Raw genomic sequence first — 26,981 nt, forward strand, 5'->3', positions numbered from 1 at the left:
GTGATACATTATTTATATATATTGTTGGATTTGATATGCCATTTGGTAAGGACTTTTGCATTCATGGTCATGGTTGCTATTAGTCTGTAGTTATCTTTTCTTGTAAAGACTTTGGTGTTGGTATTAAGGTAATGCTGGTCTCATAGAATAAGTTATGAAGTATTTTCTCTGCTTCTGTCTTGAGATTGTGGAGAATTGATATCATTTCTTCCTTAAAACTTTGGTAGAAATCAGAATGAACCATCTGGGTCTGGTACTTTGTTTTGGAAAGTTATTACTGATTCAATTTCTTTCATATAGGCCTATTTAGATTATTATTTTGTGTAAATATTGGTAGTCGTGTCCTTCAAGGAATTGGTCCATTTCACCTTGTTAAATGTGTGGGCACATTTGTTCATAATATTTATTTATTATCCTTTGTTTTTGAGACAGGGTCTCAGTCTGGTTGCCCAGGCTGGAGTGCAGGGGCATGATCTCAGCTCACTGCAGCCTCGACCTCCTGGGCTCAAGTGATTCACCCACCTCAGCCTCCCAAATAGCTCGGACTACAGGCACATTCCACCATGCCTGGCTAATATATTTTATTATTATTAGAGACGGGGTTTTCCTTTGTTGCCCAGTATGGTCTTAAACTCCTGGCAAGCAATCTGCCTGCCTCAACCTCCAAAGAGTGATGGGATTACAGGCATGAGCCATGACACCTAGCCTGATGGCAGAACTTTTTAAGAAAAATAGAATGGTATATGTCATTTTCCAAAATTTTTTCCCCTCCTCCTATGGAAGCATGAAAGTATTTTTCTCTAGTATTCATTATGAGAATGTCATCTGGCTCCTGAATGTAGAAAACTCACAAAACTGTGAGGAACCTGTTATGACTGGATGCCTTTGGAGTTGTTCACACTGAACCTCCAGCAATTCATCACTTATAGTTCAGATTTTCCTACCCCAATACTGGTTCCCACAGAGGTTTCTGCTCCGGTAAGTTGTAATTCTTTTTATCCATCTGTCTCTCTGGTTTTGAGGGCAGTGATTTTCCCTGTGACCTCATTTGTCCGACAGATCTAAATAGTGTTGATTACATCTTTTAACCTGTTGTAAGTATATTCAGATTTTCTGTTTCTTCTTGAGTCAGTTTTAGTAGTGTTTTTCTAGAAGTTTGTTCTCCAGCTCAGCTTTAGCTCCATCCTATGAGTATGTTGAGTTTTCATTTACAATAAGGTATTTTCTAATTTCTGTCTTTTTTTTGATTTCTGATTATATATTTTTACCTAATTACCCAAATTTGCTTCTGTTATTCACTTATAATTTTTTCAGAAAACACACTTTGCACAATTTTTGCAGCATTCCATTTATTTAGACTTGTTTTATAACCTGTCATACAGTCCATCCTGGAGAATGTTTCATGTGTACTTAAGAAGAATGTGTATATTCGGCTGTTGGTGGGTGGCATGTTTTATAGATGTCTGTTAGACCTTGTTGATTTATAGTGTTTTTTACAATTTGTTTTCTTTTTAATCTTCTGTCTACTTTTAGCCATTATTGAAAGTGGATTAGTAAATTATCTATCAATACCTTTAATTCTGCCATTTTTTGCTTCATGTATTTTGGTGCTCTGTTGCTGATTACATATATGTTTACATTTGTTACATCATTTTAATGGCTTGAACTTTTTATTATAAAATGTGTATATCTTGTAGACATCACATAGTTAAATCTTTTTAAACATCGATATTGCCAGTCTCTGCCTTTTAATTTTTCAATTCACAATTCATATACATTTAATAAAATTATTGATAAGGTAAGATTTGTCTGCCATTTTGTCTATATCTTGTCTTTTTTTGTATTCAATGGATATTTTCTAGTGTACTGTTTTAACTCCTTTGTCTTTTACTAAATTTTTTGATGTTATTTTCTTAGTGATTTCCCTGGGGATTACAACTAACTTATAAAAGCTAGTCTGAAGTAATACCAATTTCATTACAGTATAAGGAAACTTTGTTCCCATATAGCTCCATTCCCTCTTTTTACTCTGTGCTATTTTACAAATTACATTTTATATATTTTATGCCCATTAACACAGATTATGTTTTGTCTTTTAAATCAGATTGATACTGTCATTTAAATCAGATATGAGAAAAATAGTTACAAACAAAAATACATATATGATTTCATATTTATCTATGTAATTATCTTTACTGGTGCTCTTTAAGCTCTTAGGTGGATTTGAGGTAGTGTATAGTGTCCTTTACTTTCAGCCTGAAGTACATGTTTAGTATTTTTTATAGGACATGCCTGAAAATAATAAACTCTTATTTATCAGAGAATGTCCTAATTTATTATATAATACATTTCTGAAAGATAGTTTTGCAAAATACAGAATTATTGGTTGACAATCTTTTTCTTGTGGTTCTATGTCATCCTACTGCCTTCTGGTCTTCATTGTTTCTGATCAGAGATCAGCTATTAATCTTATTGGGATTCCTGCGTACATGATAATCATACAGTTTTCATGACTTTCTTGTGTTGTTGGCTTTCAGCAATTTGGTTATGATGTTTATATGTATGCATATCTTTGGGTTTATGTTACATGGAGTTAGTTGAGCTTCTTGGACATGTAGATTGATGTTGTTCATCAAATTTGAGAAGTTTTTGGCCATTATTTTTCAAATATTCTTCCTATTCTTTATTCTTGATCCTCTACTTTGGGGACCTGCATTGTCTATGTTGGTATGCTTTAAGGTCTTCCACAGATCTCTGAGGTTCTGTTTAATTTTATTTTTTCATTTTTCAGACTGAATAATCTCAAATGACTTATCTTCAAGTCCCTTTTTCCCCTTCCCTCCTTTTCAACTCTGCTATTGAACCCCTCTAATTTTCTATTGCAGTTATTACACTCTCAGCTTTAGAATTCTATTTAATAATATCATTTTCTTGAGTTTATCTCATGTATTTAGTAAAATTCTGTATTCTTACTTTAGTTATTTAAATACAGTTTTCTTTCATTATTTGGGAAATACGTGAAATAGCTGACTTAAAGTCTGTCCAGTGGCCTAACATCTGGACTTTTTCAGGGATAGCCTCTATTGACTACTTTATGTGGGCCATACTTTGTTTCTGTTTCTGTTAATTGTTTAGACATTTTAAACTAATGTAATGGCTGAGAGCAGTGGCTCGTGCCTGTAATCCCAGCACTTTGAGAGGCCAAAGCAGGAGGATTGCTTAAGCCCAGGAGTTCGAGACTAGCCTGTGCAGCATAGTGAGACCCTGTCTCTACAAAAATAAAAATAAATAAAATAATGTAATCTGGTAAATCTGAACATCAGATTCTACCCCCTGCCCAGAATATGTTATTGTTTCTGGTGGTGGTGGTTTATTTCTTTTTCACTACTCCTATCAAGTTTGTATTGTTTCTCTCATAGATAGCCATCGAAGTCTTTACTTGGTTAGCTTAGAGGTCAGCTCAGGATTAGACAGAATTCCTTAGGTGTCCGAGACCAATAAGTCAGTCTTTGACAAAGGGGTCTGTATGTGTGTTGGGGCATGCATTCAACACTCAGCCAGGCTATTTACAGCTCTGCATTAGCCTTTATTCCCTGCTTGGGCGGTCTCACTCAAGGTTAGACTGTGGTGAGAGTTTAGGGCTTTCTCAGGTCTTTTGTGAACCCTACATTTTTCCCACGAATATATTTTCAAAGCTTCCTATGGATCATCTCATTTCCCAGGTTTTACTTTTAAGTTTTTTTAGTTATCTTTTTTTTGCTCCAGTTGTTAGCTACACCTCAGTGACAGTATTCAACAGTTGCCTATGATTATTTGATAAATGCCTCTGTGGAAAAGGTGGTTCACACTAGATGAACTCCAAGTTAGATAAAGTAAAGATAACCTTACTAGAGGGATCTTCCAGGAAACTACTAAACAGGTCAAGTAACGTGAGGTCTCTGTGAATGGGACTTTAGAGTATATCCAGCCAATCTGGCCTCCTCTAGTGGCAGCATGTCTGCTGCTTTTCTTTTTTTTTTTTTATTTTTTATTTTTTTTATTTTTTATTATTTTTTTTCATTTTTTTTATTATACTTTAAGTTCTAGGGTACATGTGCATAATGTGCAGGTTACATATGTATATTTGTGCCATGTTGGTGTGCTGCACCCATCAACTCGTCAGCACCCATCAATTCATCATTTATATCATGTATAACAGAGATGAAAACCAGGGGCTGCTGCTTTTCATAATAAATGTGGGCTGTTTTGATTTGAAGGCTACCATAGAGCTGTGGGGAAAGTTAAAATACCACAGAGCTCACTGTTCTCACTGAAATCCTGTCTCCTTGAATAAATTCCCCCTATATTGCTGCAAACTTTTTGCTAATTTCCAGATCTGAAAAAGCTGATTCTGACAGTATTTATCAGTACTTTTATTGCTTGTATGGAGGAGAAAATTTTCAGATATCCTTATTCTGCCATTATTGCTGACATATATAAAGGGATCATTTCTAATTGTAATATTCCTTTTGCATTTATTAGCTGGAATACTTTACAGGACTTTTCTTCATCAACTCTTTAGTTACCACTTAATAGTAGTTGGTAAGAATGACAGAATAAATGCATGGCAAGAATCTTTACTTGTCAAATTTCAGAGATTTTGATGGGAAATTGTATTTAGAGATCACAATCAGTGTCTAGATGTGCTCCCTGCTACAGAGATGTCATTACATTTAGGCTTTTTTAATGGGCAAATACATGAAGTAGTTATTTTTTAGAAAGAAAATCTGAGATTAACTCAAATCATTAATTCATACTGTTTTTTCCTGTTCATAGTTAAGATGACAGAGTATTATTATCTTTTGTTTTGCTTCTCTTGTACACTGAAATTCTTGGTTTTTGATATTACCAATTATTTCTGTCACAATATACATACAGTAATTTAAAAATAATTTACAGTGCTACCTGAATATTTTCTTTGTAAGTTGTTTTATCTTTCTTTTTCTTTGCTTACTTATGTTTGTTGTCATTAGGATCTATCAAACTAGAGCTATACAGCTGTAATACTGTATTTTAGCCAAAAACTAGGAAGCACTCAAATGCCCATCAATGGTAGAATAACTTGTCACATTTTTATAAGATGGAATATGGTACTCAATGAAAATGAATAAAGTTCAACTACATGCAGTGATTTGGATGGATATCCCAAACATAATGGAGAAAGACAGACACAAATATATTATATAATTCCATACACCTATGTATATATCAAGTATAAAAGTAGGCAAAACAAGCCATCGATAGTGGCGCACACCTATAGTCCCAGCTATTTGGGAGGCTGAGGCGGGAAGATCACTTGAGCCTAGAATTTCAGGTTCAACCAGTGCAACGTAGCAAGACCCCATCTATAAAAAAGAAAACAATATTAACATAAGAATAAGCAGAACTACTATATTCTTAGAGAAGTTACTGTTAGGAAGACAGACAGTGACTGAGAGGCAAAATGAGGGGATATTCCAGGGGATAGTAAATATTTTGTTTCTTAGTGTGGGTTCTACTTACCTGGGTATGTTGCATTTGTAAACTGTAAAATTATGTGTACTTTTCTGTATGTGTATTATATTGCAATAAAATTGTTTTAAAGTCAATTGGAATAGTTCTGTGTGTGGTTATGCCACGGCTTAATACAGAGTTAGATTAGGCTTCTTTTCAAACTCATTTTGCATATAGACACCCAGAATATCAGCTGCACGGCCTGTATAATGCTATCCATAGCAATGAATTTGGTCTTTTGATTTCTCAGGAGAACCTGCGCCTGTCAGGGGCTGGATCCAGAAACCTGTGGTGCCTCCTTCTCTTTTGGTTGTTCATGGAGCATGTACTACAATGGATGTAAGTTTGCCAGAAGCAAGATCCCAAGGAAGTTTAAGCTGCTTGGGGATGACCCAAAAGAGGTTTGTTTACTTCCTGATGTATAATCACTTTATTTTTCATGGAGAATTCATTAGCATAGATGGAGTGAACAATATGACATATCTTGGTAAGCTCTTATTATCAAAGTTTTTCCCAAACTGTAGATACACACTATTTTTTAAGTTGGCATAATAATCATATTATGCCAAAATAATAAAATTTGAGCAACAAAAACTTCCTCGTTGGTCTTTTATGTTAACTCCAAAGTTTTAAAGGGGTGTCACTTCATTGTTAAAACTAAATGAGAATTGGTGGTTTTTTTCATATTTTGACTTTGAATTATGGAAGTTACATAAGTACTACATTCAGAAAAGACCATTTTTAGTCACATTTATATGCCACGAGATTCAAATAATTTAAAGTCACTGTAATGAATGCATTTAAGTAACTAAAACATATTTAGATTTTAATGTAACTCTAATGGAAATAAATGGACATTGATTTCTCACCAAAGTCATTGGTTTTTGTCTTGTCTCTAGAATACCTATTTCTTAAAATATAATTTGCAAATTGATAAATTTAACAACTTTTGGGTGGGCATGTAGTCTAGAGTATAGATACTTCTTGACTTATGAGGAGACTACATCCCCATAAATCCATTGTAAATTGAAAATCCATTTAATACCCCAATAAACCCACCCTAAAGTAAAAAAAAAAAAAAAAAAAAAGCCATTATAGGTCAGGGACTGTCTCTGTACTAATTGAATGATTAGAAAACCTCAATATACTTAGCATTTAGACATGACCACATTTTCAGTCATTCTATACACTTACAATCATGTTTTGAATTTTGAATACAATTCAAGTATTTCCATACTATAGATATAACGTTGATGAGTCCCTTTAAATGAAGAATTTGTTAACTTTATTAAGCTTTCATTTACTATTATAGTCACAATTAATAAAGCAAGTGCAAAAATTCCTGAAATCACAAAGTTTTTTTAAAGGATGTTTTCAGTAATTAAACATTACTTAAATGTGTGAGACATCATTTCATAAGACAAGAACATGAATATTAATAACAATGAAAAGTACTGATTTTGCATGCCGCCATGTTAATTTTCTACAGATAACCTTTTTTTTGCCACTATTTTATCAATTAATAAATGTTTATCACTTTCACGAGGTTTCATGTAAACCAAATCCAGAGGATCCCAAGTAACTTACTGCCTCTGTTAGGTGGGAGAGCCCTGTTCAGAAACCTCCTCACCTTCTAAAATTTACATATCTGCTAGGTGGTTATGTCTCCCAACTTTTTTTTTTTTAGAGAAATATCAATCTGAAATGAAGACGTTAAGTATAAATGGAGCAGCTAAACATGACCACCTACCATTCTTTAACAGCATATTACTTGGAAAATCTGTTCATGAGCAGGGCAAGTGGGAGTGTAACTGAGCATTTCCCCTTTCGAGTAAATTTTGCAGTTTTTCATGTATCCTGCATTCTAGTTCTGAAGCATTTTATCCATATTTGAAGTATCCAGTAAATTTTAGTTGCTCTATGGAGAGATCATTTCAAATTTTTTTTTTTTTTTTTTTTTTTTTTTTGAGACGAAGTCTTGCTCTGTCGCCCAGGCTGGAGTGCAGTGGCCGGATCTCAGCTCACTGCAAGTTCCGCCTCCCGGGTTCACGCCATTCTCCTGCCTCAGCCTCCCTAGTAGCTGGGACTACAGGCGCCCGCCACCATGCCCGGCTAGTTTTTTGTATTTTTTAGTAGAGACGGGGTTTCACCGTGTTAGCCAAGATGGTCTCCATCTCCTGACCTCATGATCCACCCATCTCGGCCTCCCAAAGTGCTGGGATTACAGGCTTGAGCCACCGCGCCCGGCCTTCCAAATTTTTTAAATACTATCTTTATAAACATAAAATGTAAAGAGTAGAAAGAGAAAAATTAAGCTAAATAAGTTCTTTTAATAATTCATCTTCCTTGGTAGCTAAAACATGTGACCTCTTTAAGACCATACGGCTTCATTCCCGTAACCCTACTCCTAGCACAGGCTTGTATTTATAAAATGAAAAATATCCACATGCAAGTAGAAAATCAATCTTATGAAAAAAACAAATAGCTAGATATTTACTAGCACATATAAAATTAAATGATAGTCATGTTTTAAAGATGCTTTATTTAGTAATAAAGGCACTGTATATTGTGTTTTGGATTCAAAATGTAAGGGGAATAATCTAACTGATAGCCTCTTTTACATATAGAGAAAATGGACTTAGAATTTAATATGTAGAATTATTCACTTTATACAGGAAGAGAAACTGGAGTCTCATTTGCAAAACCTGTCCACTCTTATGGCACCAACATATAAGAAACTCGCACCTGATGCATATAATAATCAGGTAAGTTTAAATAATCATTGGCAGTGATTGTAACAATTTACTTGTTACTAATGACCTACGTATGTCCAAAAATAGTTTTGAAAGAATGATTTTTAAATATTATTCTAACTTTTCCTCTTAATTGTTGAAACCACTGTAGTGTTCAGTTTCGAGTATATGAAAATTATACCATACAAAAGTACATTTCTTTTGTCTTTTAGCTGTTAAGACATGAGCTTTTAAGAGTCACAGGCTGTTCTATCTAATCTTGTTCTCATATGAATAATTTTGTTTCTGTAAACAGATGGTGGAGATTACATCAAAATTATGTGGCCCAAGCTATAGGTTCTAACCACCTATTTTTACTGCATGTCTATAAGTATAAATGAGTATTCATAAGAATTTATAGACTTACAAATGCTCATGTAAAGCTATGCATATACTAACATTATAAGTACATATACTTGTGTCCAGATGTGTCAGATTTTGCCAGATCTTCCTTTTTTGTTTGACCTTGACTTCATATACCAAGCAAAAATATTTTTTTTCTATTTTATATGTGTATTCTAAGCTATAGCTAGTTAAGACAGGTAGATGATTTGGTCAGAAATTGCCCATGATGAAGGCAAAAAACTAAAATCTTCACTGTTTCAGTAACACCAACAACAAAAGCATTAAGTGAAAGTCTGTTACAAACCAAACATTGTGTTTAGTCACTGGGAACATAAAGATGAGCAGTGCCATCTCTGTCTGTCTTTAAGAATTCTGTCTTTGCCGGGCATGGTGGCTCACACCTTTAATCCCAACACTTCTGGGAGGCGGAGGCAGGTGGATCACCTGAGGTCAGGAGTTCTAGACCAGCCTGACTAACATGGAGAAACCCTGTCTCTACTAGAAATACAAAATTAGCTGGACATGGTGGCAGGCACCTGTAATCCCAGCTACTCGGGAGGCTGAGGCAGGAGAATAGCTTGAACCTGGGAGGCAGAGATTGCAGTGAGCCGAAATCGCACCATTGCACTCCAGCCTGGGCAATAAGAGCGAAACTCCATCTCAAAAAAATAGAATTCCATCTTTAACTGGGTGCAGTGGCTTACACCTGTAATCCCAGCTACCCAGGAGACCAGGAGTCTGAGGCTGCAGTGAGCCATGATTGCATCACTGTGCTCCATCCTGGGTGACAAAGAAGACCCAGATTCTAAAAAAAAAAAAACAAAAACCAAAAGAATTCCTTCTTTAGTGGAGACAGAGACATATAAAATAGCAGTTTTAGAATTACACAATTCCAGCTGGAATAGAACTTTGTGCACATTTCTAAAAAAATTAAAAAAAAAAAAAAACCTAAAAGTAGACTAGATGTAATGTCACAAGTGGCCTTAGATGCTAAATAAAGATCTTTGAACTTTATTCTGTAGGTAACCATTGGGCTGTTTCAAGTGCGTGTTGGGAATGGAGGGGTAAAGTGATGTAATTTATATTTTGAAAAATTTACTTAAAAGCCAAGTAAGGGAAATATAACTTAAATCTATGTAAGATTAGAGAGAGAAGAAAGCTATTGCAATCATTGGGTAAGAGATTTTAAGGACCCAAATAAATGGCAGGAGTTATAGCAAAAAGTAATTAAGTATGTACATGAACTAAGGTGGAGCTTAGAGAACTTGGTGACGAATTAGATGTGTGGATGAGAAGAGAATTTGGAGATCCAACAAATTTCCAGTTTGGACAGGTAGTTCTATTAACTAGTATCAGAAATCGGTAAGAAATAGTAAGTTCTGGGATGGGGAGAAGATATAAAAATATTGTACATGCTAGGCTTGACATGCTTCTAAGTTAATTAGATGGAGAATCAGAGAAAAATTCAGGCTAGCACTGTAGATTTGAGAGTTGGAAGAATGCTGGCAAGACTTAAAGTTGAATACATAGGAATGAAAGGAGGTTTTCAAAGTAGAGATTATAAAGAGGAGAAAGGGCTGATGATGGGATTCTGGAGCCATCAATCGTTTTAGGCATGAGTGGAGGAAGAGAAGCTAATGAAGTAAGCACTGGGGGAGGGAGTAGAAGAAATGGAGTAGGAAAAGTGAAAGAGGGAGATGGATGGATGGAGGAAAGCTGGAGGTGATGAGAAGATACCCAGAGCAGAGTATACAGGAGCAATAGGTATGGGGCTCTGGGATGTGTGCTCTGTCATTTACTTGATAACATTAAAGACTCTTGTGGGATTAGATTAGTTTACACAGCAGACATGGGCAAGGGACTAATCATTCCTAAAATGATTTAGCTACTCCTCTTTTCCACTGTGGACTTTTAACAGTCCTCAACAAACCTTTTGTTGTTGTTGTTGGTTGAAACAATAGAGGCAAATTAAACGATGGTCTAATTGTAAGTTATTTTATGTCATAAATTACGTTTTTAGAAATGTGTATGAATATCTATGAAAAGTATTTTAAACACTTAATAGTTGGATTAACACTGTTATTTTGTTTAGCTAGTATCACAAAGTATAAGGAGTGCTTTGATACTGTTGTAAAAGTTTAATTCTCAGCAAGAACTTCTGAAATAAATCAAGCTATAAAAATAAGGAAGTGAATGAGTCTATGTTGCTAGATTTAAAGTTGGGCCATTTTCTATTAAATTAATTTTTAATAGGTGCTATTAATCAAATGCCTTTACTTGAGGAAAGAGGCAGAATAACAAACCATTGATGTTCTTTTTGCTCCCTTGATTCTTATTATGGACTGTCTCATACATGAAACTATTTTATACATTTCCTGAAACTTAAGTACCCAAAATATGAAGCCATCAAAAATTTTCAAGTTATAACAAGATGAGTAGATGTAATTCCCAATACGTGTTTTAATATTTATATATGAAATAATGTGTTGATGTAATATGTAGATAAATTAAGTCAATTAATAGTTGTAAATGGATGAGGTGCTTCTGAATGGATAAAATATTTTGATATTGCATGGTAGGTACTATTGGTAATGTTCATCCATGTATGTTCATATGCTTTAGAGATCAAAATGATAGCCATGTGATGTTTCCACACAGTACATGGGAAGACCATTTGATGTTATAGATGCTGTCATAAAACCTACTATTTGATCTTTACCTCCTTTCCCCAGCTGAATGTATTATCTCTATTTCTCACATCTGAATATTCTTCCTTGCTTTATTCCTTGATTTCATAAAGTCTTATTGCTAAAGCTTAGTTGACTCTCCACAGCATCTCTTCTGTCAGTCCCATGGAATTAGACCTCCAGTTTTCTCCACTTAAATGTCCTTTCTTCATGTCTATCCAGTAGACATATATTTGGCTCTGTCTTTTCTATACCTGTCTTACAATTTAACAGTAGATTTGAAATAGCAGGTTTGAATCTCAAAATCATGTGCTATTCATCATACATGAAGATGACATTTTAGACAAATGCTTCTAAGAGAGCTTTCTATGAAGATGGAAATATTCTGTATTTATGCTGTTCAGTATAATAGGCAGTAGCCACATATGATTATTATTTAACAGTTGATATATGACTAGTATAATTGAGTTTAAATTAATTTAAAAATTAACAAAAACAGCCACATGTGGATAATGGTTACCATACTCAACAGCACAACCTTAGACCATGAGAAAGACATGCATTTAGAGTTGTCTTCCAAACATTTAGATGGATTTCCAGTAATTCATTCACAAAACCCTGCATGGTATTTTTTAGGAGATGGCATAAGTCTAATTTCCAGCTGATTGTATATCTGTTTTTGTTCAAGGAACAGAATAAAGCTAACCAGACCACAGCATGAACTGAACAGCCACAAACCACACATCTATGTTAAAGAGTAATTGGTACCTTCACTTTCCTTTGGCCAAAGTTTTATGAGGTTAAATAGACAAATACATATATGTACAAATACATATATGAATCCAACAGTAAATAATATGAAGCCACCACAAACTTTTATCATAATGCAAGCTCATCTTCTAGCCATGATGGAGTAACAGAGACTAGATATGCCTTTACACATTTAAGAAAAAAATGACAAAATATATGAAACAATGGTTTTTAGAATAAGAAGTTTAAGAGACCAGTGGCACCAGAGAGAAAGGAAGTAAAAAGGTGAACCTATAATTACCCCAGTTTACTTCCTGAAGAGAGTATTAGGCTTCAGAGTAGGCAGTAGGAACCCAAACACACCCCAGCATTATCTCTGTATTAAGGAGACAAAGTTCAAAATTTGGAGAGGCCAAGGTGACGAGAGTTCACAATTCAGAATACCAGAGAGGAGAGAGTGTTATTGAGAAGAGTTCCAGAGACCTGCTGAGGGTTCTAATCCAGTTTTCAGCTGAGTATTGAACAGCACATGCATGTGAAAAAACTTCCAAGGCTAGGTAGGGAAAGAACCATCAGAGGAAGCAGGCAGAATAATCCCTTGATCTCACACAGGACCTAGAATAGTTCTTGATCAAACCAGCCAGCCAGAGAAGACTTCATAATACTATTCATAATTGTATTGCCTTGGTAGTAGAAGTAAATTTGACTGTTCTGACCTCATCTAAAAATGCTTAAAATCAAAACATAGAAGGACCAAACTGATGGTAAATAATTTAACTGCATTCCAGTACAAAAATTAAAAAAAAATCTATCAACAAGGTAAAATTTATAGTGTAGTATTACATCAAAAAATACAAGACATACAAAGAAAAAAGAAAATATAACCTTTACTGGGGAGCAGAGAGAAATCAATCAATAAAAATAGTCCCAGAACTGACATATGTGATACAATATATAGATAAGTTCATTAAAATGGCTATCATATTTCATATGCTAAAATGCTAGAGGAAAGCATGAGATTGATAAGGCAAGATTGGAAGATATTAAAATACCCTACAATGACCTTCTAGAAGTGAAAAATATATATCTAGATTAAAAATACACTAGGTGGAATTAACATATTAAGGAACTTGAAGACATAGTAATAGAAATATTTTGCTATAAAAACAAAACTGAAAAAATGAATATGTAAAAGACCTATTAGCCAATATTGTTACACTAATATGTGTGTAATTGGGGTACCAGAAGGAGGTGGGAGACAGAAAAATATTTAAAGAAACAACGGCCAAATTTTTTTCAAATTTGTTCAAAACTGTGAACCCATGGATCTCAGCAGCTCAGCAAACCCCAGATTTAAAAACAAAGACATAAAAAAAGACTATCAAAAATTGATAATCAACTTGCTTACAATCTGTGATAAAGAGAAAATCAGAAAGGCAAATGGAGAAAAAAGGACATGTTATACTTGGTGGGAAAAAATAAGACAGGAGACTTCATTCAGAAAAAGGCAAGAGAGAAGATGTAGGAGAAACACCTTTAACATACTAAAAGAAAAAAGACTATCAACCCAGAAATATATAACCAATGAAAACAACTCTCAAAAAAGACAGCAAAATAAAGAATATTTTTTCAGACATATAAAAGCTGAAAGAATTCACCACCAGCAAACTAGCACTTTAAAAGTGTTAAACAAAATCCTTCAGGAAGAAAGAACATGATACCACATAGAAATCTAGATCAACATAATGAAATGAAAAGTATCAAAAATAGTAAACATGGTTAAAAGACTTTTAAAAAAATGGTAACTTGCTATCTTAAAAATATATTAATGTATTATGAGGTTTATAACATGTAGACGTAGCACAGAGGCTGAGGAATTGAAAGTATATTATTGTAAAGTACTTATACTATATATGGACCGAGTATATTACTTGGCTGTAAACTGTGAGAAGTTAGAGTACTCTGTATACCTTAAACCACTAAGAAAAAAAAAAAAAAAAGTATATAGGTAATCAACCAGTTAACACAGAAAAATGAAATCAATCCAAAAACGTTTTTAAACATATATAGGACCAAAAAAAGATAAATATAAAAATAAATAGCAAGATGGTTTATATAAACCCAACTATATCAACAACCACATTAAATGCAAATGGTTTTAACACCCCCACTTATAAGGCAGATCTTGTGATACTGAAAAAACAAAAACCAAGAAAACCACTTTAAATATAAAGATACAAATAAATTAAAAAGATACTTTTAACACAAAAAATGATGTTAAAAAGACATAACAGGAAAAATACGATTATTGCAGTAGGTGCAGAGAAATCACTTGATAATATTCAACATTCATAAAAGGAAACTTTCTCAACCTATTTAATACATAAATGAAAAGCCAAAAGCTAACATTATACTTAGTGGTGAAAGACTAATACTTTACCCCTAAGGTAAAGAACAAGACAACAATGTCCATTTTTAACCAACCACTTCTATTCAACATCAAACTGTAAATTTTAGAAAGTACAATAAAGCAAGTAAAAAAGCAATCAAGATTGTGTAGGAAAAAATAAAACTGTACTTTTTGCAGATGACATGTTTGTCTACAGAAGAAGTCTCAAAAAACTACCAGAAAATGAAATTAATATATGAATTTAGCAAAGTTGTAAAATACAAAATTCAAATGTATTTTTATATACTAGCAATAAATAAAACAAATCAAAATAAACGATTAAAATAGCATCAAAACTATAAAATTCTTAGACATAAATTTGACAAAAATGTATAAGATAATAAACTGGAAACTAAAACATTGCTGAGATAAATTATGGAAAACTTCAGTAACTGGAGAGATACACTGTGTTCATGGATCAAAAGACTTAAGATGTCAGTTCTACTCCAAACTAATCAATATGTTCAATACATGTTTCAAAACCTCAGCAGGTTTTTTGAAAGAATTGGACAAGATGGCTCTAAAATATATATACTTGGAAATGCAAAGGACTTGGAAGAGTCAAACAATATTTTAAAAGAAGAGCAGAATTTGAGACTATATATTGCATGGTTTTCAGATTTACTGAAATCTATACTTGCCACTGTCTGTCAAGACAGTTTGATATTGCTCCGGTGCAGTGGCTCACACCTGTAATTCCAGCACTTTCGAAGGCTGAGGCGGTTGGATCACTTGAGGCCAGGAGTTTGAGACCAGCCTGGCCAAAATGGCAAAATCCCATCTCTAGTAAAAATACAAAAAATTAGTAGGGCATGGTGGTGTGTGCTTATAGTACCAGCTGCTTGGGAGGTTGAGGCCTGAGAATTGCTTGAATCCTGGAGGCGGAGGTTGCAGTGAGCCCAGATCATGCCACTGCACTCCAGCCTGGGTGACAGAGTGAGACTCTGTCTCAATAAATAAATAAATAAAAATTTTTAAAAAGTTTGATATTGACATACCTACATACACACCATCATACACAAGTGGATCAATTGAGAATCCTTAAGTAGACCCAACATATATGGTCAATTGATTTTTAACAAAGATGATTCAGTTGGGAAGGGAAAACCATTTTATCTAGTGGTATCTGAACAGTTGGAAAGCCATAAAGGAAAAATGATCATCTTGACCCTTAATTTCACACCATTTGTAAAAATTAACTCCAAAAAAATCCATTTATATGAAATTCTAGAAAATGAAAACTGTAGTGATAGATTAGTAGTTGTCTGGGAACAAAGCAGGAAGCATGAATTGCACAGGGGCATGATAAAATTTTTAAGAGTGATGAATATGTACTTTATTTTGGTTGTGACAAATATAAAAACTCAAATAGCACACTTTAAATATATTCTATTTAGTGTATGTCAATTATGGCCTCAATAACACTGTAAAATAAAAACTTTACCATGTCAAGATATTTGCTCTGTTTTGTGTCATTCCATTTTGTTTCTGGATATAAAGTTCAAAACATTTTTTAAAGTTCTAAATGGTCTAAATACTAGTGAGTTTTTGGTCTAAGGGTAAAACTAACTACTTTCCCATTCACTCACACTTTTATTTTTCAGATTGAATATGAACACAGAGCACCAGAGTGCCGTCTGGGTCTGAAGGAAGGCCGTCCATTCTCAGGGGTCACTGCATGTTTGGATTTCTGTGCTCATGCCCATAGAGACTTGCACAACATGCAGAATGGCAGCACATTGGTAAGTGGGGCTGAGGACAGCTTAGCAGCTGTATGAGTCTGTTCTCACACTGCTAATAAACACATGCACGAGACTGGGTAATTTATAAAGTAAAGAGATTTAATTGACTCACAGTTCCACATGGCTGTGGAGGCCTCACAATCATAGCTGAAGGCAAATGAGGAGCAAAGTCATGCCTTACATGGCGGCAAGCAAGAGAACATGTGCAGGGGAACTCCCCTTTATAAAATCATCAGATCTTGTGAGACTGACTCTCACGAGAACAGCATGGGTAAGACCCACCCCCATAATTCAATTACTTCCCACCAGGTCCTTCCCAAAACATGGGAACTTTGGGAGCTACAAATCAAGATGAGATTTAGGTGGGGACAAAGTCAGACCATATCAGCAGCATCTCATGTCGAGGAGCAGAACACTGGAATTTAGTAGCCTTTGGTTAGAATATGTTGTCTGCAGGTTTCACTGGACAACAATATTTTCCTGAATGTATTCCTGTTGCAAAGTGACCTGCTTTGGCATAACTAACACTCTCATGATACGTTGGCACATTGATGTCCTGTCAATTGTGTTGACAAGCATGTGAGAATCATGGAAATCCTTGGTGTTAATCTAAACCAGTGACTATGCATGCCAGTTAGTTAACTGCCAGGAAAATCTCAAAATTCAGTGCCAGTTACCTGGTAGATTATAATCAGTTAAACAAAACACCATAAACAAGCCAAGGTACCCATTCACCTTACGGAGAGAGAAGCATCAATGAGAAACACATCATCATTGTCCCAGTAACTATGGTAACCTACTGTAAAAGATTCACAGTGCAAAAGAGCCTGACTACATATTACAGTGGGTAAAATGGATTTTTATATTCAAATTATATAATTATATATTTATATTTATATAGTTATATACATGTTTATATATAAATCATATAATTATATATAAATTATATAATTAAGTATATATTTATATATAAATATATATTTATATTAAAATTATATATAAATTATATAATTAAATATAATTTATATATAATAATAGAGAACATACACCAACATATTTGTAGAGATAAAGAACAAAATGTTCGTTGAAAAACCTATAAATCAGTCAACCTGATGAATCATCAACATGGATGTAGGTATAGTTGAGGAAGATGGCCAGTGAGAATATGGAAATAGGTATCAGGAATTAAAGTCATATTCTAGGGCAGAAAAGCATTCAGGGAGGTATTAGATGATAGCTGAAGTAATTTGAAGAAGCTGGTATGAAGTTTTTGTTGAGAAGCAGAGAAGGTATTCATTTAATGGTCTAGATCAGAGATTGGAGAACTCTCCTCTATAAAGGGCAAGATAATAAATATTTTAGGCATTGCAGGCCACATAGGATTTCTGTCACATTGTTTGGTGGTTTTGTTTTTTTTTAAAACCTTGAAAATGTGAAAACCATTCTTAGTTTAGTGGCCATACAAACACAAGCTGTGAGGCACATTAGCCATAGGTTCTGGTTTGCTAACTTCTGATCCAGGAGAACAAACACAAGGTCTACCAACCACCCCAACATCTAAAATCATCACTAATCATGTACTCAGCACCTGCTCATTATTAGGAGGCTATGCTAGTTTCTGAAAAGCAGAAGTAGTAAATGATAACTGGAGCTATAGTGCATCCTAATATAACCATGTTTCATTCCAGCAAGGTGACAGAGAGGAAGATGATGAGAAGGATGTTTAGAATCAAGAAGAATTTGCCTCTGATAGAGCATGGGTTCTGTGAAGTGAAATGGAAAGGAGCACTAGATAAGAACTGAATAGTGTTAAATATGTATGGGAAAAGTAACAAGGTGCTCAGAGACATGACTTTGAAGACTTTTCTGGGCAGGAAGTGACAGTCATTGATACCATCTCATGTTAAAGTTATTTCTGAAGTCAGTCCATTATGATCACATTTCTAAAGTCAGTCCATTATGATCACATTTCTCTCAAGAATGTCTTCTGATTTTATATTAGATCACATTAGATCACATTGTTTCCATTGATCAAAAACACTAAATACTAAAAAGCTAGTGTTTTAAAACCACAAATAATCTTTTACCAAAGCTAATGTAATTGTGGTAACCAAAGAAAAAAGTACCATTTAATTATCAAAGCAACAGAGTTAGCTTTCCTCCCTCCACCCCATACCCTTTTCAGAGTACCCACTTATATGTGGTCATATTTCAGAAAAGAAATGAAGAGAAAGGTTTGACAGAGTACAAAGGAGGATGATAGTGAAAATAGTATTAGGTTGCATATTACCTATATCAGCCAAATCTTTACCTTTTCATTTTTTATATTTTTACTTCCGTTATCTTATGGAAATTTCTTAAACATAAAGAGTTAGGTGTCAGGTATGTGGAAAGACATTAAATTTGTGTTCAGAAGTATGAGTTGAGGCAAATGTGATACTACCAAAAACAGAGGAAGTCATTTCATAGAAAAAACTTTTAACCTCTTTTTGAAGAGGCTTCACATCTAGCACATCTATTTTTGAAGTGTGAAAAGCAAGAGAGTTCTTCATTTTGGGGGAGTGTTGCTTCTTCCCATAGACAGAAACATATGTGAAGAACAAGGGTCACCACAGGTAACCTGTTCCTGATAGACTCAGAGAAAGGGTGGGTGGGCAATGTCAGTTCCTCTTATCTCCCTGTCCCATTTTGATACTATTTTCATTAATAACAGGTAGAATGGTTTTATGGTAATATACATGTCACTGATCTGGATCAACTAGGCCACCAACACAAATCTGGATACTGAGAGGAGAAAGATATACACACACACACACATTTTCTTTGGGACCTGTAGCTGAGGCTGTCATGTCTTACTTCCTTACCAGGTATGCACTCTCACTAGAGAAGACAATCGAGAATTTGGAGGAAAACCTGAGGATGAACAGCTTCACGTTCTGCCTTTATACAAAGTCTCTGATGTGGATGAGTTTGGGAGTGTGGAAGCTCAGGAGGAGAAAAAGCGGAGTGGTGCCATTCAGGTATTGAGTTCTTTTCGGCGAAAAGTCAGGATGTTAGCAGAGCCGGTCAAGACTTGCCGACAAAGGAAACTAGAAGCCAAGAAAGCTGCAGCTGAAAAGCTTTCCTCCCTGGAGAACAGCTCAAATAAAAATGAAAAGGAAAAGTCAGCCCCATCACGTGCAAAACAAACTGAAAATGCAAGCCAGGCTAAACAGTTGGCAGGTAAATTGAATGTAAAGCATTTGTAGATAAATGTGTTGTGTGGTATATTAAAAATGAACATTATTTTGGTTTTGCCCCCATCAACTTGTAAGTTCTTGGGTACACATGCAGGATGTGCAGGTTTGTTATATAAATAAACATGTGCCATGGTGATTTGCTGCACAGATCAACCCATTACCTAGGTATTAAGCCCAGCATCTTCCTGATGCATCCCTACCAACAGGCCCCAGTGTGTGTTGTCCCCACCCCCCTACTATGTGTCCATGTGCTCTCATTGTAAAATGAACATTGTTAATTTTGGAAAGTTAACATCAGTCATGGTCTTAGTTCTGTGCCAGAGTCTTCTCTAAAGTAGCAAGGGCCAGGCTTTGTTCTCAGAGATGGTAATAAGATATTGCACCATCAACATGGAAAACATGGAAAAGTTTGGATTTTATTCTATAATAAACAGCAACATTTTTTAACAGGTAAGTGATATGATGAAATTCATTGTAATTTGGCAGTAGGCCAAATTAGTAGAGGAGCTAATAGTCTGGAGACAGACACAGTAAACCAGGACTGAGGTAACAAGACCTTGAATTTTGTTAGTTAGTAGCAAAGATCTAGCAAAATGGTGCAAATGAGCTCTTCAAAATAGGAAAACGAAAATCAATATATTGGTGACAAAACATTGGGATGAAAGAGTAGAAAAATTTAAAGATGACTCCAAAGTTTTAAACCTAAACTTAGCCTACTGTTTTAGGGTTCTAAAATAGTACTATTTATTGAAGTAAGAAGTTTGAAAATATGATTGAGAGAGAGAGGATAATAAAACCTTTCGTTAGACATGTTGAGTCTGTGGTTTAGGAGGGGTTCTACATGTAGATATCCTATAAAACTTTTACCCATCGAAATAGATTACAGCTGTAGTAATAACAATAGAACATTATTCATGAATACTAAGTTATTTTCTTTCCATAGCCCCTTGCTTTATGTCTGCAGTTTGTAAAAAGAAAAAAAAATCCAAAATTTGGAGATGGTATTGGCCTGGCCATTAACAAAAGCAAACCAGTTTGCTTAGAACTAGCCATCTTTGCTGCTTCGTGATGTCAAATTTCTCTCCTGATTCATTTCCAAGCTCAGAGGAACTAAGTTAATTAATTTAGAACAATATGCGAAAGATGCTTGATAAGTGTTTATTGATTCATTGACTTCTCTAATACTGTTGATTTAGGTTAGCTGTGAAATATAATCAGATAGAACCTTGTCTCTGCTCCCTTTTAACTGGCTTCTGCAGGTAATAATCACTTCTATTCTCAGAACTGCCATTGCAGTTTCATCTATTTGTTCTTAACTCGTATGACTTTTTAAAGTGAGGTCAAAACAGAAATATGACTTTTATAAGTTTCATTTACAAAGCTGAAAGTTTCTTTAAAGTGTTATCTACAACTGTGTTAACTTCCTTTCTGGAAAGCCTGCTCATAAAGTAGCATTTGTTGATTATATAAGATGCTTTTTGTGTTTAAATGTGTGTCATTTTTTCACAACATTCCTGAATCTTACATAATAAATATTATTTTAATTATGTAGCAAATTCCATTGCATGCCAGGCAATGAAGAAGTAAAATAAAGCATTGTCCCTCCCATTTAGGAATTTACTTACCAGTGGGGGTGAAGAGAGGGCTAAAAACATACCTATAATACATTGTGAGTATTGCGTTATCAGATCTATCTTTGCAGTTGAGTATTACCAAAAGCACTAGAAGATGAGGTCACAGTGGTCCTTGAGGAAGGGATGACTACACCAAGGAAGGGTAGGGAGAGAGGGAGGAAAAAGGAGGACACTTCAAGCAGAGGCATGTTCAGAAGTTCCAAAGAACGTGTTGCTCTCAATGGAATGGCTTTGGATGTTTATTACATTTTTTTTTTTCACTAAGTTCTGCATTTTTTTTTTTTTTTTTTTTTTTTTTTTTTTTTTTTTTGAGACGGAGTCTTGCTCTGTCGCCCGGGCTGGAGTGCAGTGGCCGGACCTCAGCTCACTGCAAGCTCTGCCTCCTGGGTTTACGCCATTCTCCTGCCTCAGCCTCCGAAGTAGCTGGGACTACAGGCGCCCGCCACCTCGCCCGGCTAGTTTTTTGTATTTTTAGTAGAGACGGGGTTTCACCGTGTTAGCCAGGATGGTCTCGATCTCCTGACCTCGTGATCCACCCGTTTCGGCCTCCCAAAGTGCTGGGATTACAGGCTTGAGCCACCGCGCCCGGCCTAAGTTCTGCATTTTTAATGCCTTAGACAAAAAATTGTGCTGGATAATGAGCAGAACCCTGACTTTGCTCTTACCTTTGCTTAATGGGTGTTGTATATTCCTAGTGGAGTTTCTTACATACATTTAAGTATCCTCACTAGACTTCATAAATAATCATCAACATCAGAGATATGTTTCTATTCTCTCTTACCCTGTCCACAGAACTTTTGCGACTTTCAGGACCAGTCATGCAGCAGTCCCAGCAGCCCCAGCCTCTACAGAAGCAGCCACCACAGCCCCAACAGCAGCAGAGACCCCAGCAGCAGCAGCCACATCACCCTCAGACAGAGTCTGTCAACTGTTATTCTGCTTCTGGATCCATCAATCCATACATGAGACGGCCCAATCCAGTTAGTCCTTATCCAAGCTCTTCACACACTTCAGATATCTATGGAAGTACCAGCCCTATGAACTTCTATTCCACCTCATCTCAAGTTGCAGGTTCATATTTGAATTCTTCTAATCCCATGAACCCTTACCCTGGGCTTTTGAATCAGAATAACCAATATCCATCATATCAATGCAATGGAAACCTATCAGTGGACAACTGCTCCCCATATCTGGGTTCCTATTCTCCCCAGTCTCAGCCCATGGATCTTTATAGGTATCCAAGCCAAGACCCTCTGTCTAAGCTAAATCTACCATCCATCCATACACTTTACCAGCCACGGTTTGGAAATAGCCAAAGTTTTACATCTAAATACTTAGGTTATGGAAACCAAAATATGCAGGGAGATGGTTTCAACAGTTGTACCATTAGACCAAATGTACATCATGTAGGGAAATTGCCTCCTTATCCCACTCATGAGATGGATGGCCCCTTCATGGGAGCCACCTCTAGATTACCACCCAATTTGAGCAATCCAAACATGGACTATAAAAATGGTGAACATCATTCACCTTCTCACATAATCCATAACTACAGTGCAGCTCCGGGCATGTACAACAGCTCTCTTCATGCCCTGCATCTCCAAAACAAGGAGAATGACATGCTTTCCCACACAGCTAATGGGTTATCAAACATGCTTCCAGCTCTTAACCATGATAGAACTGCTTGTGTCCAAGGAGGCTTACACAAATTAAGTGATGCTAATGGTCAGGAAAAGCAGCCATTGGCACTAGTCCAGGGTGTTGCTTCTGGTGCAGAGGACAACGATGAGGTCTGGTCAGACAGCGAGCAGAGCTTTCTGGATCCTGACATTGGGGGAGTGGCCGTGGCTCCAACTCATGGGTCAATTCTCATTGAGTGTGCAAAGCGTGAGCTGCATGCCACAACCCCTTTAAAGAATCCCAATAGGAATCACCCCACCAGGATCTCCCTCGTCTTTTACCAGCATAAGAGCATGAATGAGCCAAAACATGGCTTGGCTCTTTGGGAAGCCAAAATGGCTGAAAAAGCCCGTGAGAAAGAGGAAGAGTGTGAAAAGTATGGCCCAGACTATGTGCCTCAGAAATCCCATGGCAAAAAAGTGAAACGGGAGCCTGCTGAGCCACATGAACCTTCAGAGCCCACTTACCTGCGTTTCATCAAGTCCCTTGCCGAAAGGACCATGTCCGTGACCACAGACTCCACAGTAACTACATCTCCATATGCCTTCACTCGGGTCACAGGGCCTTACAACAGATATATATGATATCACCCCCTTTTGTTGGTTACCTCACTTGAAAAGACCACAACCAACCTGTCAGTAGTATAGTTCTCGTGACATGGGCAGTGGGGAAAGGTCACAGTATTCATGACAAATGTGGTAGGAAAAACCTCAGCTCACCAGCAACAAACGAGGTTATCTTACCACAGCACTTAATTTTCACTGGCTCCCAAGTGGTCACAGATGGCATCTAGGAAAAGACCAAAGCATTCTATGCAAAAAGAAGGTGGGGAAGAAAGTGTTCCACAATTTACATTTTTAAACACTGGTTCTATTATTGGACGAGATATGTAAATGTGATTTCCCCCCCCTTACAACTCTACACATCTGTGACCACTTTTAATAATATCAAGTCTGCATAGTCATGGAACACAAATCAAACAAGTACTGTAGTATTACAGTGACAGGAATCTTAAAATACCATCTGGTGCTGAATATATGATGTACTGATATACTGGAATTATGGCTTTTTGAAATGCAGTTTTTACTGTAATCTTAATATTAACTTTTATTTATCAAAATAGCTACAAGAAGCATAAATGAATAGCAGGAAAACACTGAATTTGTTTGGATGTTCTAAGAAATGGTGCTAAGAAAATGGTGTCTTTAATAGCTGAAAATTTAATGCCTTTATATCATCAAGATGCTATCAGTGTACTCCAGTGCCCTTGAATAATAGGGGTACCTTTTCATTCAAGTTTTTATCATAATTACCTATTCTTACACAAGCCTAGTTTTTAAAATGTGGACATTTTAAAGGCCTCTGGATTTTGCTCATCCAGTGAAGTCCTTGTAGGACAATAAAAGTATATATGTACATATATACACAAACATGTATATGTGCACGCACATGTATATGTATAAATATTTGAAATGGTGTTTTAGAAGCACTTTGTCTACCTAAGCTTTGACAACTTGAACAATGCTAAGGTACTGAGACGTTTAAAAAACAAGTTTACTTTCATTTTAGAATGCAAAGTTGATTCTTTTTAAGGAAACAAGGAAAGCTTTTAAAATATTTTTGCTTTTAGCCATGCATCTGCTGATGAGCAATTGTGTCCATTTTTAACACAGCCAGTTAAATCCACCATGGGGCTTACTGGATTCAAGGGAATACGTTAGTCCACAAAACATGTTTTCTGGTGCTCATCTCACATGCTATACTGTAAAACAGTTTTATACGAAATTGTATGACAAGTTCATTACTCAAAAATGTACAGTTTTAAGAATTTTCTATTAACTGCAGGTAATAATTAGCCGCATGCTACAGACTCAACAAAGCTAGTTCACTGAAGCCTATGCTATTTTATGGATCATATACTCTTCAGAGAACTGAATGGCAGTCTGCCTTTGTGTTGATAATTATGTACATTGTGATGTTGTCATTTCTTAGCTTAAGTGTCCTCTTTAACAAGAGGATTGAGCAGACTGATGCCTGCATAAGATGAATAAACAGGGTTAGTTCCATGTGAATCTGTCAGTTAAAAAGAAACAAAAACAGGCAGCTGGTTTGCTGTGGTGGTTTTAAATCGTTAATTTGTATAAAGAAGTGAAAGAGTTGTATAGTAAATTAAATTGTAAACAAAACTTTTTTAACGCAATGCTTTAGTATTTTAGTACTGTAAAAAAATTATATATATACATATATATATGAGTTTGAAGCAGAATTCACATCATGATGGTGCTACTCAGCCTGCTACAAATATATCATAATGTGAGCTAAGAATTCATTAAATGTTTGAGTGATGTTCCTACTTGTCATATACCTCAACACTAGTTTGGCAATAGGATATTGAACTGAGAGTGAAAGCATTGTATACCATCATTTTTTTCGAAGTCCTTTTTTTTATTATTAAAAAAAAAAAGCATACCTTTTTTAAATACTTGATTTCTTAGCAAGTATAACTTGAACTTCAACCTTTTTGTTCTAAAAATTCAGGGATATTTCAGCTCATGTTCTCCTTATGCCAACATGTCACCTGTGTTTATGTAAAATTGTTGTAGGTTAATAAATATATTCTTTGTCAGGGATTTAACCCTTTTATTTTGAATCCCTTCTATTTTACTTGTACATGTACTGATGTAACTAAAACTAATTTTGTAAATCTGTTGGCTCTTTTTATTGTAAAGAAAAGCATTTTAAAAGTTTGAGGAATCTTTTGACTGTTTCAAGCAGGTAAAAAACATATTACAATGAAAATTGAATGCACTGAGTTGATAAAGGGAAAAATTGTAAGGCGGGAGTTTGGCAAGTGACTGTTGGCCAGCGACTTTTCACTCTCTAAGTTTTTTTGATCCTGTAATCACTGAAGGTACATACTCCCTGAGGACTTCCCTCAAACAGGCAAACACCTACAGGCATGGTGTGCAATAGATTGTACAATTACATTTTGGCCTAAATACATTTTTGCTTACTAGTATTTAAAATAAATTCTTAATCAGAGGAGGCATTTGGGTTTTATTGGTCAAATCTTTGTAAGCTGGCTTTTGTCTTTTTAAAAAATATATTGAATTTGTGGTTGTATCCAATTTGCAAACATTTCCAAAAATGTTTGCTTTGCTTACAAACCACGATTTTAATGTTTTTTGTATACCATAATACCTAGCCCCAAACATTTAGTTACTACATGTGCATTTGGTGATTTTGATCAGCCATTCTTAATATTTGATTTCTGTATCACCTACTGTCATTTGTTAAACTGCTGGCCAACAAGAACAGGAAGTATAGTTTGGGGGGTTGGGGAGAGGTTACATAAGGAAGAGAAGAAACTGAGTGGCATATTGTAAATATCAGATCTGTAATTGTAAATATAAAACCTGCCTCAGAATGAATGGAAAGCAGATCTACAATTTGCTAATATAGGAATATCAGGTTGACTATATAGCCATACTTGAAAATGCTTCTGAGTGGTGTCAACTTTACTTGAATGAATTTTTCATCTTGATTGACGCACAGTGATGTACAGTTCACTTCTAAAGCTAGTGGTTAACTTGTGTAGGGAACTTTCGCAGTTTGACACTAAGATATTGAACTTCTGTGTGCATTTTTCTATGCTTTTTTAAAAAACTAGTTTCATTTCATTTTCATGAGATGTTTGTTTATAAGATCTGAGGATGGTTATAAATACTGTAAGTATTGTAATGTTATGAATGCAGGTTATTTGAAAGCTGTTTATTATTATATCATTCCTGACAATGCTATGTGAGTGTTTTTAATAAAATTTATATTTATTTAATGCACTCTAAGTGTTGTCTTGCTGAAGTTTTTTTAGTGCTTGAATGACTGCCACCTCAATGAAGAAAAGGGAGTAAAAAATAATTTTTAAAGACATTTTTAAGATAGGTAGTCTTACGGTAAACTGTATCTAAGATAATACCCAAATAATTAAGGCCAAAGTATTTCTCTGGTTAAATGGTGTAGATATTCACTCACTTTTTCTTCCAACTAACTTTTTAGTGTATTCACTTTGCATGTGTAGACAGTATAAAACAGATATAGTGTAAACCACCTCTAATCTTAGATTAGGAAGTC

General features: G+C 35.3%; 1 protein-coding gene across 2 annotated transcripts in view; it reads left to right on the forward strand.

Annotated features, from left to right (window-relative positions):
- The window catches only part of TET2 (tet methylcytosine dioxygenase 2), a 134,376-nt gene extending 107,681 nt beyond the window's left edge, over nt 1–26,695 (forward strand). For both annotated transcript variants that reach the window (XM_010371543.2, XM_030915410.1), the window contains 5 exons: nt 5,783–5,933; nt 8,208–8,297; nt 16,160–16,297; nt 19,165–19,519; nt 21,963–26,695. In XM_010371543.2, the coding sequence (XP_010369845.1) occupies nt 5,783–5,933; nt 8,208–8,297; nt 16,160–16,297; nt 19,165–19,519; nt 21,963–23,434 (2,206 nt within the window). In that variant the 3' untranslated portion in view covers nt 23,435–26,695. The remainder of the gene's footprint in view (nt 1–5,782; nt 5,934–8,207; nt 8,298–16,159; nt 16,298–19,164; nt 19,520–21,962) is intronic.
- The last annotated feature ends 286 nt before the right edge of the window (nt 26,696–26,981 follow it).

Source organism: Rhinopithecus roxellana, chromosome 2, assembly GCF_007565055.1.
Source record: "Rhinopithecus roxellana isolate Shanxi Qingling chromosome 2, ASM756505v1, whole genome shotgun sequence".
In the NCBI taxonomy this organism is placed as follows: Eukaryota; Metazoa; Chordata; class Mammalia; order Primates; family Cercopithecidae; genus Rhinopithecus; species Rhinopithecus roxellana.